This window comes from Mandrillus leucophaeus, unplaced genomic scaffold (genome assembly GCF_000951045.1).
Source record: "Mandrillus leucophaeus isolate KB7577 unplaced genomic scaffold, Mleu.le_1.0 Scaffold226, whole genome shotgun sequence".
Classification (NCBI taxonomy): Eukaryota; Metazoa; Chordata; class Mammalia; order Primates; family Cercopithecidae; genus Mandrillus; species Mandrillus leucophaeus.
Window position 1 is genome coordinate 3363991 of NW_012102321.1, and position 13364 is coordinate 3377354.

Here is a 13364-nt window from a genome sequence, read left to right on the forward strand (position 1 = left end):
GAAACAAGCACAGATGTTGGGTGGGGAAGAGGGGTAGGGTGTTCCATATCCACACAGAATGAGCCAAACAACTGAACTCCATTACTTAGTTGATCAACATTTCTCCTGGATGCATTTATGCCACACCATAGTCAGGGAACAGTTACATAACTGTTCATGCTTAGAAGTGTTTTTCCATGCCTACTTACAGATAATAATTCTGTTAGTTAAAACGAAAGGGGTATTTTAAAATATATATTTTCTAGGTGAGCCATATGACATACTTTCTCAAGGTGCCCTTGACAGGCAGTCAGTGTCATGCGCGTACGTGTGAAGAGACCACCAAACAGGCTTTGTGTGAGCAATACAGCTTTTTAATCACCTGGGTGCAGGCGGGCTGAGTCCGAAAAGAGAGTCAGCGAAGGGAGATAAGGGTGGGGCCGTTTTATAGCATTTGGGTAGGTAAAGGAAAATTACAGTCAAAGGGGGGTTGTTCTCTGGCAAGCAGGAGTAGTAGTCACAAGGTGCTCAGTGGGGGAGCTTTTTGAGCCAGGGTGAGCCAGGCACAAGATAATGTCATCGCTTAAGGCAAGAACCGGCCATTTTCACTTCTTTTGTGGTGGAATGTCATCAGTTAAGACGGGGCAGGGCATTGTCACTTCTTTTGTGATTCTTCATTTACTTCAGGCCATCTGGGCCTATACGTGCAAGTCACAGGGGATGCGATGGCTTGGCTTGGGCTCAGAGGTCTGACAGTTAGGTTCAATTTTTTAAAAAATTTTATTATTTTGGGACACATTTCTGCTGGATGACTATTTTTCAAGCAATATCTCTGACTATGTTTTCTCAAGAAAAAAACACTAATTTTTCCTACCTATTCTTGAAAAAAGAAGAACTGAAAAGACTTTACGGGCAATATTCAAAGCAAGAAAAAGAAAGAATAAGGAAGAAAGGAAGAAAGGCAGGAAGGTAGGAAGGGAAGGAGGGAGGGAAGACACTAGCTTTTTCTTGTTATTTTTTCTGAAATGTCAGGGATATATGTATATTGCCCCAAAGTTCTAAAGCCAAGAGTCCATCCCTTTTGGATGAACTTTAAAAAATTCTAAAGAGCCCAGAGGTCCAAACCTTCACATAGATTTGATGACTGTGGCACCCAACAGGCCTATGAATGCAGCCAGCAGCCTCCTCTACCTCCTCTGGACTTCCTTCCCTTTCTCAGATGAAAGACTGAATACACAAATGGACAACAGCCAGATTATATATAAAAATAGAACTCTGATTCACAATCCGCAGCAACCAGCTCAGAAAACCAACCCGTTATCTAGAGTAACCAGCCTAGGAAGTCAGTCTACTATCTGTAAGTCAGACTGATAGGAAATCAGACCACTATCCATAACAAACAGCCCAAGAAGTCAAAAAATAACTGCTATAACAATTGACACCAAACAACCCAGACTTGATGAGTAGCTGACAACTTCCCTGTTTTTTTCCCAGTTCCACTTAAGTCCAAACAGAGAAAGTACAATATGCACCCCTAACCAATCACATAGGATGCTCACTTCTAGTTAAGCCACCTACAACTTTCTCAACCGACAGCCTCCAATATGGGCATACTTGAAGACTTTCCTATTTTTCTCTCTAAAGCTTTTCCACTCCTCTGCCTGTCTTTGAGTCTCTGCCAAAATACAAGTGATGACGGCTATAGCAAGCCTCCAAATAAATAGCCTTTGCCTGTTCTTGTTTGCTTGGTCTTTGTTTATTTCCATACAACATGTAACACCAAAAAGTCCTGTTATTTTGATGAAGAGGGAAGCCAGCAGCAAGATAAGACATGTAGTTCAGTATTTTCCAGTGTGTTCTTCAAACTGATAATTCTACAAGATAGAAATAGGTGTTATGTGTGAAAATGATTCTCTAGTTAAATGGACTTGGGAATTGCTGGCTTAAAGTGAAAAGGATTTCTTTACTGCAGGGCTTCTAGGAAACTTCTCTAATATTGAGGTGTTGTGTATTGCTGAGAGGAGGATACTCTTTCCAAACATATTTGAAGGCAGAACCCATTTATGAATGGAGCTATGACTTTTCATAAGAAAAACAACAAATAAAAAAACACGCTTGGAAATGCTGATATAGAAGATTCTTAAGATCACTTTAGCTCTAAAATTCTCTAAACTAAATTTACGGGAATTATGACCTATAATAGTAGATAGAGTGAAATGATATAAGATTCCCTGTATAAGTCTAGGAAAGATACAATTAAAATGTTCCCAGAACTAGAGTTAACATGGGGAAGATTTGGCCAAATATCTCTTTAATAGATTCTTCTAGTTATTCTGGGCTTTAAAACAAACCCATTCCCTGCTTACATCAAAGGAAATATGTGATCTTGGCTTAACTGGTACCACTTCTTAACAAAAATAGGTTAAAAACAAACACAAGGTAGAAAAGTAGCCAGGTCAAGATTCCCATACATTTAGCTTAGAGGATTTTAGAGTTAAAGTGATCTGAAGCTTAAATTTGACTGCCTCGGGACCATCAAAATAAGTGTCCCGTCTGGGCATCCTTCTATTCCTTTTACCTTCAATGGGCCAAATTAGGAGAGGACCAATGGCATGTGGAGGAAGAAGTTTCTATCGTGAATGAGGACCAGGTTTAGATCTTTCCTTGTTCCCACAGATGGGGAGTCAACCACATGTTTTTCTGATATTTTTCAGCTCTATCCATGCTCTCCTCCCCAAAAGCTTCAGGTAACATCCAGGACTTTTTCTGGCTATCTCATAACTGAAGTAAAATCTCTTCCCTCTACCATAAGTTATATTGTGAGAGAGGTGTCCTGCAGATCTTTAAGCAGAGCCATGTATCTTATTACCGGTGTGTCACCTATGCTATTTGTATGTGCCACCTCACACGTCTTCAAGGCATTTTACATACACATGTGGAATGTGTCTGCCGAAATGGTTTGGCAACAAGGAAACCAGATTCCTTAATGCCAGAGATGCAGGCTTTAGAGATATGTCCAGAAGTTGCAATTTAATTTCTTCAGATGTGTGTATATGTGCATGTGTATGTGTGCATGTAGTATTTCATAGGGTCACTGATTTTGAAGGATTTATTCTTGGTCCAGAATACATCTAATTGTTTTTTCTCTTGCTCTTTCTTTTCTATAGGGTAGATATTACTTCATAGTTTTCATACTATTTTCTTTCTTCCTTTAAATATTTATTTATTCAACACACATAGATCTCATTATGGGTCAGGAACTGTTCTAAAAACTTTACAAATATGAATTTATTTATTCCTCATATCAATACTGTGAGGAAGAGAGTATTAGAATGCCCATTTTTACAGGTTAAAGAAATTGAGGCACAAAGAAGTTAAGTAATGTGTCCAGATCATGCAGCCAGTGACGAGCTAAGCCTTGCTGACCCGCTCCAGAGCCGAGGCTGTTAAACACTATGCTATATTATATCAGACAGACCTACATTGCATCCCATTCAGGTCTAAACTCACATTTTTAACATAGCTTGATGCCTGGAAGAGACCTACCCTTAGCTGAACTCATTCTTTAGAAAAGGAAGAAAAAAGGAGAGAAAGGTGTGAAAGGAAAATATCTTGGGCCCCTCAAATCACTAAGCTGAAGGGAAAAGTCAACCCGGGAACTGCTTAGGGCAAACCTGCCTCTCATTCTATTCAAAGTCATTCCTCTGCTCACTGAGATAAATGCATATCTGATTTGCCTCCTTTGGAGAGGCTAAGAGAGGCTAACCAGAAACTCAAAAGAATGCAATCATTTGTTTCTCACCTATCTGTGACCTGGAAGCCCCCTCACCTCTTAGAGTCTTCCTGCCTTTGCTTCCAGTTGTCCCACCTTTCCAGACCAAACCAATGTACTTCGTATATATATATTGATTGATGTCTCATGTCTCCCTAAAGTGCATAAAACCAAGCTGTGCCCCAACCACCTTGGGCACATTGTTGTCAGGACGTCCTGAGGCTGTGTCACAGGTGCACGTCCTCAAGCTTGGCAAAATAAACTTTCTAAATTAACTGAGACCTGTCTCAGACTTTCTGGGTCTACAGAGGTATAGAATAAGGAAGACAGAATGAATAGGGAGAAGAGTAACAGAGAAACATACAAAGCAATCAGTGGAATTGAGCTCATGTCTAGTTTTCTAGCAAGTGTTGCCAAATCTCAGTCAGCTGCCTCTCATTAGTCCATGGGACATCTTGAAGTCTCCTCCTTGGCCCAGGAGGTGCCAGCTGGGGGTCTTCAGAGGCACAGGCAAGCATACCCAGAGATTCCTGCCTCTTCTAATTAATCTGTGTGTTTGTTCCATAATGAGTCTGAAGGAAAAATACTGCTGGGCTCAAAACAGTACTGAGGGGCAGGCATTATTATCCCCATCTTATGATGGTGGACCATGAGGCCACATGAGACTCTATTGTCTAATGGCACACAGCTTGAAAGTAGCAGAGATGCAAACCCAGGGTCATGTGACAACAAAACTGTCATTTTCTATTTCCTCATGATGGCTGGTAAATACTTGCCAGGAAACCCAACAGTAGCAATGATGGATATTTAGGTGAGAGTAGCAATCTAGCTTCTCTCTCTGCCTCTGTGACCTGGTCACTTCCTCTACTCCCCCAAGAACTCCAAGCAACTATTATCTTATTTGTTTTCAATGCATCTCTGTGAAACTAACAAGAAAATACACTATTAGGACCACTTTGCAGGAGATTATATGATAATATCAACAATTTTATTGAAAAATAATCCTAACAGCATTCAGTTTTATGGCTGAGCTTTTATTGTGTATCAAGGAAATCACTGGCTTAGAAACCAAAATAAGTGAGGTCAAATCTTAATTTTATGAAACTGCAGGAAGCTGCCTGTTTGTGCCAGTTGAATAAGGTTGAGAAGGCACACTCACCAGTCAGGAAGTCAGGGTCAGGGGTGGGCTCCGAGATCTCCTCTAGGCATTGATTCTCCAGGGGCACAGTGGCCACCACAAGACCATCTGGCAGTTGCTGGTCTAAACCACGAGCAAAGTTGTTTTGCCTAGAAACAGGGTAGACCTTCATTTCTTAGTGTTCAGGTGAACCTGACTCCTTACTGAGCATTTTTGGTTTTTTTTGTTTTTGTTTTTGTTTTGAGATGGAGTTTTGCTCTTGTGGCCCAGGCTGGAGTGCAATGGCATGATCTTGGCTCACAGCAACCTCCACCTCCCAGGTTCAAGCAATTCTCCTGCCTCAGCCTTCCAAGTAGCTGTGATTATAGGCATATGCCACCATGCCCTGCTAATTTCAACCCACAATGTAAGTGCAGTGGCACAATCATAGGTCACTACAGCCTTGACCTCCTGGGCACAGGTAATCCTCCCACCTCAGCCTCCTAGGTAACTGAAACTACAGGCATGTGCCACCACACCTGGCTAATATTTTGTATTTTTTGTAGAGATAGGGTTTCACCATGTTGCCCAGACTGGTCTCAAACTCCTGAGCTCAAGCGAACCACCCACCACCTTGGCCTCCCAAAGTGCTGAGATTATAGGCATGAGCCACCATAAATTGCCTCCCAATGTAAAATTCTTTCTGAACCAAGAAGTTCCCCTCACCCTGAACCCCATTGTGAATACACGTCAGGAGTAAGACGTAATGGGTATGGTTGGTGGGGTAAGGGCTGGCAGATATGGGAAATAAACCAGCTGAAAAGATCTACCAAAAGGGTAAAGAATATGCTTTCCTCTTTCCCAACTCAGTCCCTACTTCCTGACCCCCTCTCGACAAGATCTAGACAGAGTCAGTCTCATTTCTAGACTACAGTGAAGACTTCAGCCACCACTACATTAGTGATGACACCTCACTTCTTGCCTTTGGCAAACCAATTCCCAGGCTAAAAAGGGAAATGTTAGTAATGTCTCCTGTCTACAACAGAAAAAGCAGCTGATTCCAAAAACTGTCTTGAAAATTTACTATCAGTTTGCTCATAAGAGTCTAGGCCCAGGTTTCTGTCAACTGCTGGTCCATATCATAATACTGACATCCTCCTCCTCTTCCTCTTCTTCCTCATCATCATCTCCTGGAAAATATTTCCCTGTAGGTTCTAAGAAGATATATTTAAAGAGTCCAAGGCAGAACAGGGACAGGCATTGAATGGAGAATCACCTAGAAATATTCTAAATCAATGATTTGAAACATTTTATTCTCAGGATTCCTTTACACTCTTAAAAATAATTGAAGGCCCCAAGCAGTTTTATTATATTTATATAAAAAGGCCCAATTATGTCTGTCAATATTTACAATATTGGAAATTAAAATAGAATTTTTAAAAATTTATTAATTCACGTAAAAACAACAACAATGAATTCATTCAATATTAACATATTTTATAAAACATGAGAAGTAATATTTTATATTTTTTGCAAATTTAAAAAATATCTAACAATTGAAGATAGCTGGATTCTCACATCTGAATTCAATTTACTGTAATATCTTGTTTGGATTGAAGTATGGGAAGAAAATTCAGCCTTTCTGTAGTTGGAAAAGGCAGGACCTTGGATATACCTCGAGAGGGGACCCTTAGATATCCTTGGATGACACTGTGAAGACTGCTGTTCTAGACTGACTCACACACTGATGCTTCCATTCATAGGGAAATGGAGCTTGAGCATTTTCGTGTGGGCTTCCATGCAAAATCTTCCAGTCCCTGCCTGGGCAAAGTAAAATCTCATTTAACACTTTACTGTTAACCCAAGCTAAGCATGGTTCTTGGATTCCGGAAGAAGGAATGTATTCTTGGAGAAGACCAAGGGCAAGAATGTAGTCGATCCCTTTAGGCATATCATATTTACCCTGCTTCAAGATATAAAGCTTTATGCTAGTGCAAAACTCTTTAGAGAAAGTCCACCAACAACCTTGAATAATCACTTCTATGCATATGAGGTTTACCTGAATGTTCCTTTCAGCACCTGTCCAGCAGCTACTTCCTTGGAATGGTTGTTGTAACCAAAGAACATCTCCCCAAAGAGGGTCTGGTTCATGGGAAGCTCCCTGCTTTCCCCACAGTCACTTCCCTCTGGACAGGTCTCCGTGATGAGTTGGCAAGAGCGTCCATCCACACCAAGCTTGTAGTCCTCGATGCACCTAGCACAGAGGAGAGCTCGATATAAGAAGTTATTACATCAGTGACCCATGCAGGCAAGTCAACCCCTGCATTGGGAGGAAATGCCTTTGAGAGCATGTTGGATCACCAAAGATTAGATTTCCAAATTAGATTCCAATTTGATTTTGACTCATTGGTTTTTTAAACCTGTAAACTGAGGCTTCTCTCGTCATGTGATCAGACTAAATCTCTCTCCTTTGCTGTGCAGACAAGTGCTGTCAGAACTTCAGAGTGCCCTCTCCTCTAATAACTGTACAGTTTCCCAAATAGGTCAGGGTAAGAATCACTGAAGATAAGCTTGCAAATGAGTTAACACATTTAAATCCAAGATATTCTAGAGCTTTTCTTAAGAACCATCTACAGGTCAGACCCTGCATTTGTTTGGAGGCTAATTAGGCAGCAAAAAGAAAGACACTGTGCTTAAGAAATTAATAACTTTCTAATCTGGTCCTGTGACAAGTCAACTAAGAAATTAGAAAGATTTATCATCTCCTGGTGGTGTTCTGTTTGAATGTATCCAAACACAATATCAACTCATAAAAACTCCTCCTCCATTAAGAGTAGCCTTCCTGAACTAAATAGACCCTAGGGCACACAGTGTGAATGCCACGTGCACCATTAACCAACAACTGCCTCCTTGGCATCCTCCTCATTAGGATGGAAAAGCAACATCAATGTTACTAAATATGGGTCAGCAACTCATAAGTCATTAATTGGACCTTATTTGCAGTTATAGTGAGAAGAATATACATTTGTTAGCTAAAGTAAGAACTTCTTTCATAAGGCTGTCATTAAAAAAGAATATTGATTTAATTTGGGTCTCTCATTAGACATACACCAAATTTAGAATTTAAAGATGCTCATGATATTAAAGCACATCATTTATTACTATCCACAGTCATTGTCATGATAAGATAAAGAACTCTGTCTTATGTAGAGGAACAAGGAATAATACAGTGAGAAGCAATATTGTAATAGCAGTGACTTTGCCCTTTACAGGGAAACCTTGGGCCAGCTGATTAACCTCTCTGAGCTTCAGTTTCCAAAACTGTAGAAAGAGGAAAAAAGTAGCTGCTTCACTGGGTTGTTGAGAAGATTGAGAGACTGCACGTAATGAGCTTATGCGGTGCCTAACATATAGCTAGTGATCATTAAATGTTGTTATCAGTAGCAGCAGAGGTGCAAATGAGGCCCATGTTCATGCAACTTTAACTGTTTTTTCCATTTCCCATTTATATATTTGTGTGAACAGGTGTGATGAGAGCTCTTTAATTATAAATGTATGTGATTTGGTCTTTATACAAGAATCTCAAATCAAGGACTTCTTTGCCAGGCTATATATAGTACCTTGGATAGTGCTAAACACACGGGTGTCTGATTCTTATTGAAACAGGGAAGAAATCCAGTCCAGGTCCTACTACATTAGTCCAGGAAATAGATGTGACTCAAAATTCCCAGAGGATTCCATGGCACCAGCTTAGATCTCAGACGAGATAGTGAAGTGGTTCCTTCCTTGAGCAATAACACAGTGTTTCTAGGAAGAATTTTGAAGCTGTGTGGTTCCCTCTCAGTCCATCTTGAACATCTGGACAGCTTCACCTTTTATGCTGCCTCATCTTCCTCATTCTCCTGACCACGTGTCCCACTGTAAACTCCTTTGAGGAGAGAGATCGGGTCGGGTATCCTGTTTTTTTTCCTACACCTGACACCCAAGGGTCTCTGTGCAAAGTAGGTGCTCAAATATATGTTTATTAAATAAATATATTTATGTAACTTTGGCTGAATTGACCTCTATTAATTGAAATGGGTCAACCCTAATGATAACATTACAGAGAATATTAAGATACAGAGCAAGCTTCCATTTATAGTATGAGAGTTTACAAGAAACTGAATATGAAAATGGCTCAGTTACAAAGAAATAAAACGAAACACAATAAAATAACATTACATGATTATTCAGCAGGCACTGGCTTTGGGCAACAATCCAGCCTAGTTTTATGACTATAAACATTGATTTTCATTGCAAGCCTATCAGACTGTGAGATCCCTGAGGGCAAGAACTATGTGTTATTTATCTTTGCAGCTCAGTGGTCGGCACAGTACGGGGCATAAAGTAAGTTCTGTCCTTAGCAGGCCGGAAGAGAGAGGGGAGGGGAGGGAGAGGGGGGAGAACAGAGAGTGGGGAAGGCTAGACAAGCTAACTATGGCTGTAGAATAGATGAATCTTTGTTTGCTTTATAAATATAGCATAAAATGTCTTTAAATATAATTCCAGTCAGCAGTGTAAATTTAAATTTTTAGAGAACCACAGAACTTTTAAAAAATCAGGGAAGGCCTGAATCTAGTCCTAATCTTCTCACTCACCATCTTCCCCGCTTTGAGGGAGCCACTTAACCTCACTGTGCATTAGTTTTTCCATCTGTAAAATGGGGTTGCATCGCCTGCCCTGCTCCCTCAGAGAATGATCCTGAGAAGAGATGAACTGAGATGGGTGGGAGAGCCGGTCTTCAGGAAAGGGCTCTTCACACACAGGAGTCACTGTGCCTTAGGAGGAGTGGCTGCACACAATGCTAGGACTTTGGGGCCAGAATTTAAATAAGTTTCCATTTGTCCAAAGACCAACCCCTTTTTTTGAGAATTGACTAGTTTTGCACACTCTTTCCCAAGTTTTAAACAATGAAAATCTTTTGTCACAAAACAGCTAATTAACATAGCCTTTCAAAATACAACTTGGAAAATGCTGGTTTAATTGGAGAATGATTTAAGTAAACCATGCAGTTAACTTCCCCTTGCAAGTAAATACCCCAGACTCAGTTTCCCCATCTATAGGGGTTGGACTAGACTTAGGTCCCACCCAACTTTAAAATGTTCCCCCTCGACTTTAAAAATGTTCCCCCTCCAGTCCTAGAGGCTCTTTCCTCAGAGACTAAGGGATGGCCTAGGGTGACCTATTCACTCACATTTCCTGGATTCAGCATTGAAAGTCCTGCGTCCTGGGACAAATGGACGCAGGGTGGCCCGCTGGCAACTCAACTCACCCACAGAACATGAGGATGTTGTACAGGGTGGGGTCGTCCGGGAAGGGCGCCATCTGCTGGAGGCACAGCTGCTCACAGCCGCCGTTGAAGCCATCTGAACAGTCCACTCCGATGTGACGGTCATAGCAGCCGGAGCTGTCCTTCATGGGACTGAGTCCAGATGGGCACTGGCACAATCAGAAAGCATCCATATACATGGGTGAATCGGGGAACTGAGTTCTCTGGGAACTGAGTGTAATCACTGACACCAGTTTGTAGCACTCAGCCTTGAAACTATTACCATTGGGAAGTAATCCACGAATTTCCCACCGCGGCGGACTTCTTTTAAAAACAAGTGACCTTTTATGACACCTTGCTTCTTCTCTCTGGACACGGATCACACACATTTCCATTAAAGACACTTCCTCCAAAAAGGCTGGAAGAGAGCATTGTAGCAAGACACAGTTGAGGTGTGCTGACCTCCCAAATGGGCCTCTGGCTAGCAGGAGAGTGGAAGTGATGGGCCAGAATTAAAATGCACTTGCAAAGATTCCACTGGGCTACAGGAAGGGAGTGCTGCTGTTTGGCCTTGATATTAAGAGTTTTTTAAATGTCTAAAGCCCTTTGTCAACATTGGTACCAAACAGCAGTGTTAGGGGGAATGGACTGAGCCAGGGCTTCCAGCCTGAAGGAGGAAGTGAACTTTCCCTGTAAGCTTGGAGGGGGATTGCTCTCATAGTGGGAGTAGCTGTATCATCACCTTCCTATGTCAGGGATGCTCTCTGGAAGACACACAGACAAGGGTACCTACTATGTGGTCACCCACAGGTGCTGCACTTGGGTTTGGCTGGATGCTTTTAATGCAAAATATTTAGCTTTTCTGCACTACCTTGTCCTCAGTAGTATACTCCCCAAGAATTATAGCAAAGAGAAAATCTAAGAAGAGATGTCTTTTCCCAGGAGAAGACAAAAGGACTTGGTGAGCAATGGCGGCACTTACCCATCACCTATTATATGCCAGGCAATTGTCTAACCTGCTCACTAACTCATGTGACCCTCACAACACCCTGAGGAGGTAAGCAGTATGATCATCCCCATTTTACATATAAGGCAACTGAGGCACAGAGAGTTTCACTTTCCTAAAGTCACACAGCTGCTCCTGGCAGAACCATGCTTGAACCCTTTGTAGCTTGGCTGTGGAGTCCATGACTTAGCTGCTTCATCATTAGCGCATACCACACTCAGCCGTTTACACAGTAGTCACTGTTTACTGAACACTTATGAGGAGCTGGGCACTGTGCTTAAGTACTTTAGGTATTTTATCTCACAATATCCTATATTATCCCTATTTGGAGATAAGGAAACCATTAACATTGCCAGTTAATTCACGAACTCTTCTCATTGCACTGGGCTCTGTTTAAAAGTCAATGACTTTTTTCCCCATCCTGTTCCTTCTGCTTGTGCAACAGATTCTGTACATTTGCATTAGCGCCAATCCTTTCTAACAGGCTGGAAGCAGGTAAATAACTTGCACAAGGTCAAGCAGCAAGAGTTGGGCAGAGCTGGGGGTCTGTCCAGATCTGACACCAATGCTGGGGCTTTTAATGACTATGCTATATACATACCGTCAACAAGTTAACACACTCCTCCAAAACCAATACCAAACTAAAACAAAACTTTCTAAACTCAATGAAACACAGTGTTAAACATCTCCCCTCCTCCCTACTGCCTGGTTTGCACTTTCTCTTTGCTGCCAACCACCTTATCTTAGTAGCCCACAGCTGCTGCAGGTGTGCCTCTGAAAACTCACCTCTCCTTCCTCCTCTTTCTTAGTTGAAGATCATCACGAGGCAGGATATGCACTGTTTGCTAACACTCATTCTGTAATTTCCCAAACAAATGCCCCCCTGTGGGCCTGCCAGGCTCCCAGCCTGGTCCATCCCCCTTTTTCCCCATGAAGGCAGTTGGAGTGCTGGAAGGTGACAGCATTTAAATAAATTTCCAAGGGCTGCCTCGTGCTGTGCAAATCCAGCTGTTACAGATGATGGTAAACAAGCAAATGAGGCAGCTGAGGATTGCACCCCATGTTTTGCTAGCCTCCCACTAATCATATTCCTTGGCCACCCAGCTGTTAGGCCAGATGTGCCACCAGAAGGGAGCTGGCCCCAGCACTGTGTGGCTGCCCAGGCATGAAGGCAGGATGGAAACATGGAAGACATGGAAGTTTGACTGGAATTGAATGGGCTGCACTGGTTGCCATGAGTTTGGTTTATTTTTTTCTCCTTCTAGACAGCTTGCTAGAAGCCATTAAGCAGATAAAGTCAGTCCTCCTTTTATTCCCACCCCATATGATTTCAGCCCTCACACCAGCTAGCTACCTCAGTCACTAGCCAGTACTTTCCATCTTTCCAACCACTTTTTTTCAGAGTTCTCCTTCAAGCATGATTTTTGACAAAGACTTTGTTGAATGAAACACGAGCAGGCTTTGTTTCAGAATTCCAAAACCACATCTTGCCTGACTTTAATGTCTAGATGACTACTGCTATCCCAAATTGGACCAGCTAAAATTCATACTCTCTTAGGAAACTTGCAGAAAACACAGTTAGCTGCCCTGTGCAGGTTTTTTTTTCTTATCAGTAAAACAAAAAATAGTATAACAGCTATCAGAAATTAAGCAATTCTTTGTGTAGAATGATCTACATATATTATCTTCAACCCAATAACACAGGTACATTTTGTCTTCCACAATTTAAAGATGAGGAAAATTAGACTCAGAAAGATGAGGTAACTTGTCTAGGTCACAGAGGTAGAAAATGGCACAATCAGACTTTGGGCCTAGATTGCCTCTCCTGAAAGTGTGTGTGTTTTCCATCCACTCCGCCATGCTGCTTCTCTAGTATGATGAAATCTGGATTCATGAGAATCCCTAAAGAAACAAAGTCAATGTGTCAACAAAGCAAAGCAGTCCTGTAGATTTGTTGATCGCTTTAAGAAATTCCCAGAGTATATTCTGGGGTCAATTATGGATTTGTAGATTCAGCCTAGTATTTTCTTTCTCTCTTTCTTTTTTTTCCTCTCTCTTTTCAAACATACACACACACGCGTGCGCATGCATGCATACACACACACGAAATACTATGAGTGTAAATATTTTAGGACAAAACATTATAAAATGTCCAGAGTGATGACCTTGATGGTGAGTCAAG

At 41.6% G+C, this 13364-nt stretch overlaps 1 protein-coding gene across 2 annotated transcripts in view; it reads right to left on the reverse strand.

Annotated features, from left to right (window-relative positions):
- Positions 1–13364, reverse strand: part of ASTN1 (astrotactin 1) — a 314268-nt gene that overhangs the window by 82162 nt on the left and 218742 nt on the right. For both annotated transcript variants that reach the window (XM_011981446.1, XM_011981445.1), the window contains exons 12-14: positions 10180–10346; positions 6928–7122; positions 4911–5038 (exon numbers count right to left, since the gene is read on the reverse strand). In XM_011981446.1, the coding sequence (XP_011836836.1) occupies positions 4911–5038; positions 6928–7122; positions 10180–10346 (490 nt within the window). The remainder of the gene's footprint in view (positions 1–4910; positions 5039–6927; positions 7123–10179; positions 10347–13364) is intronic.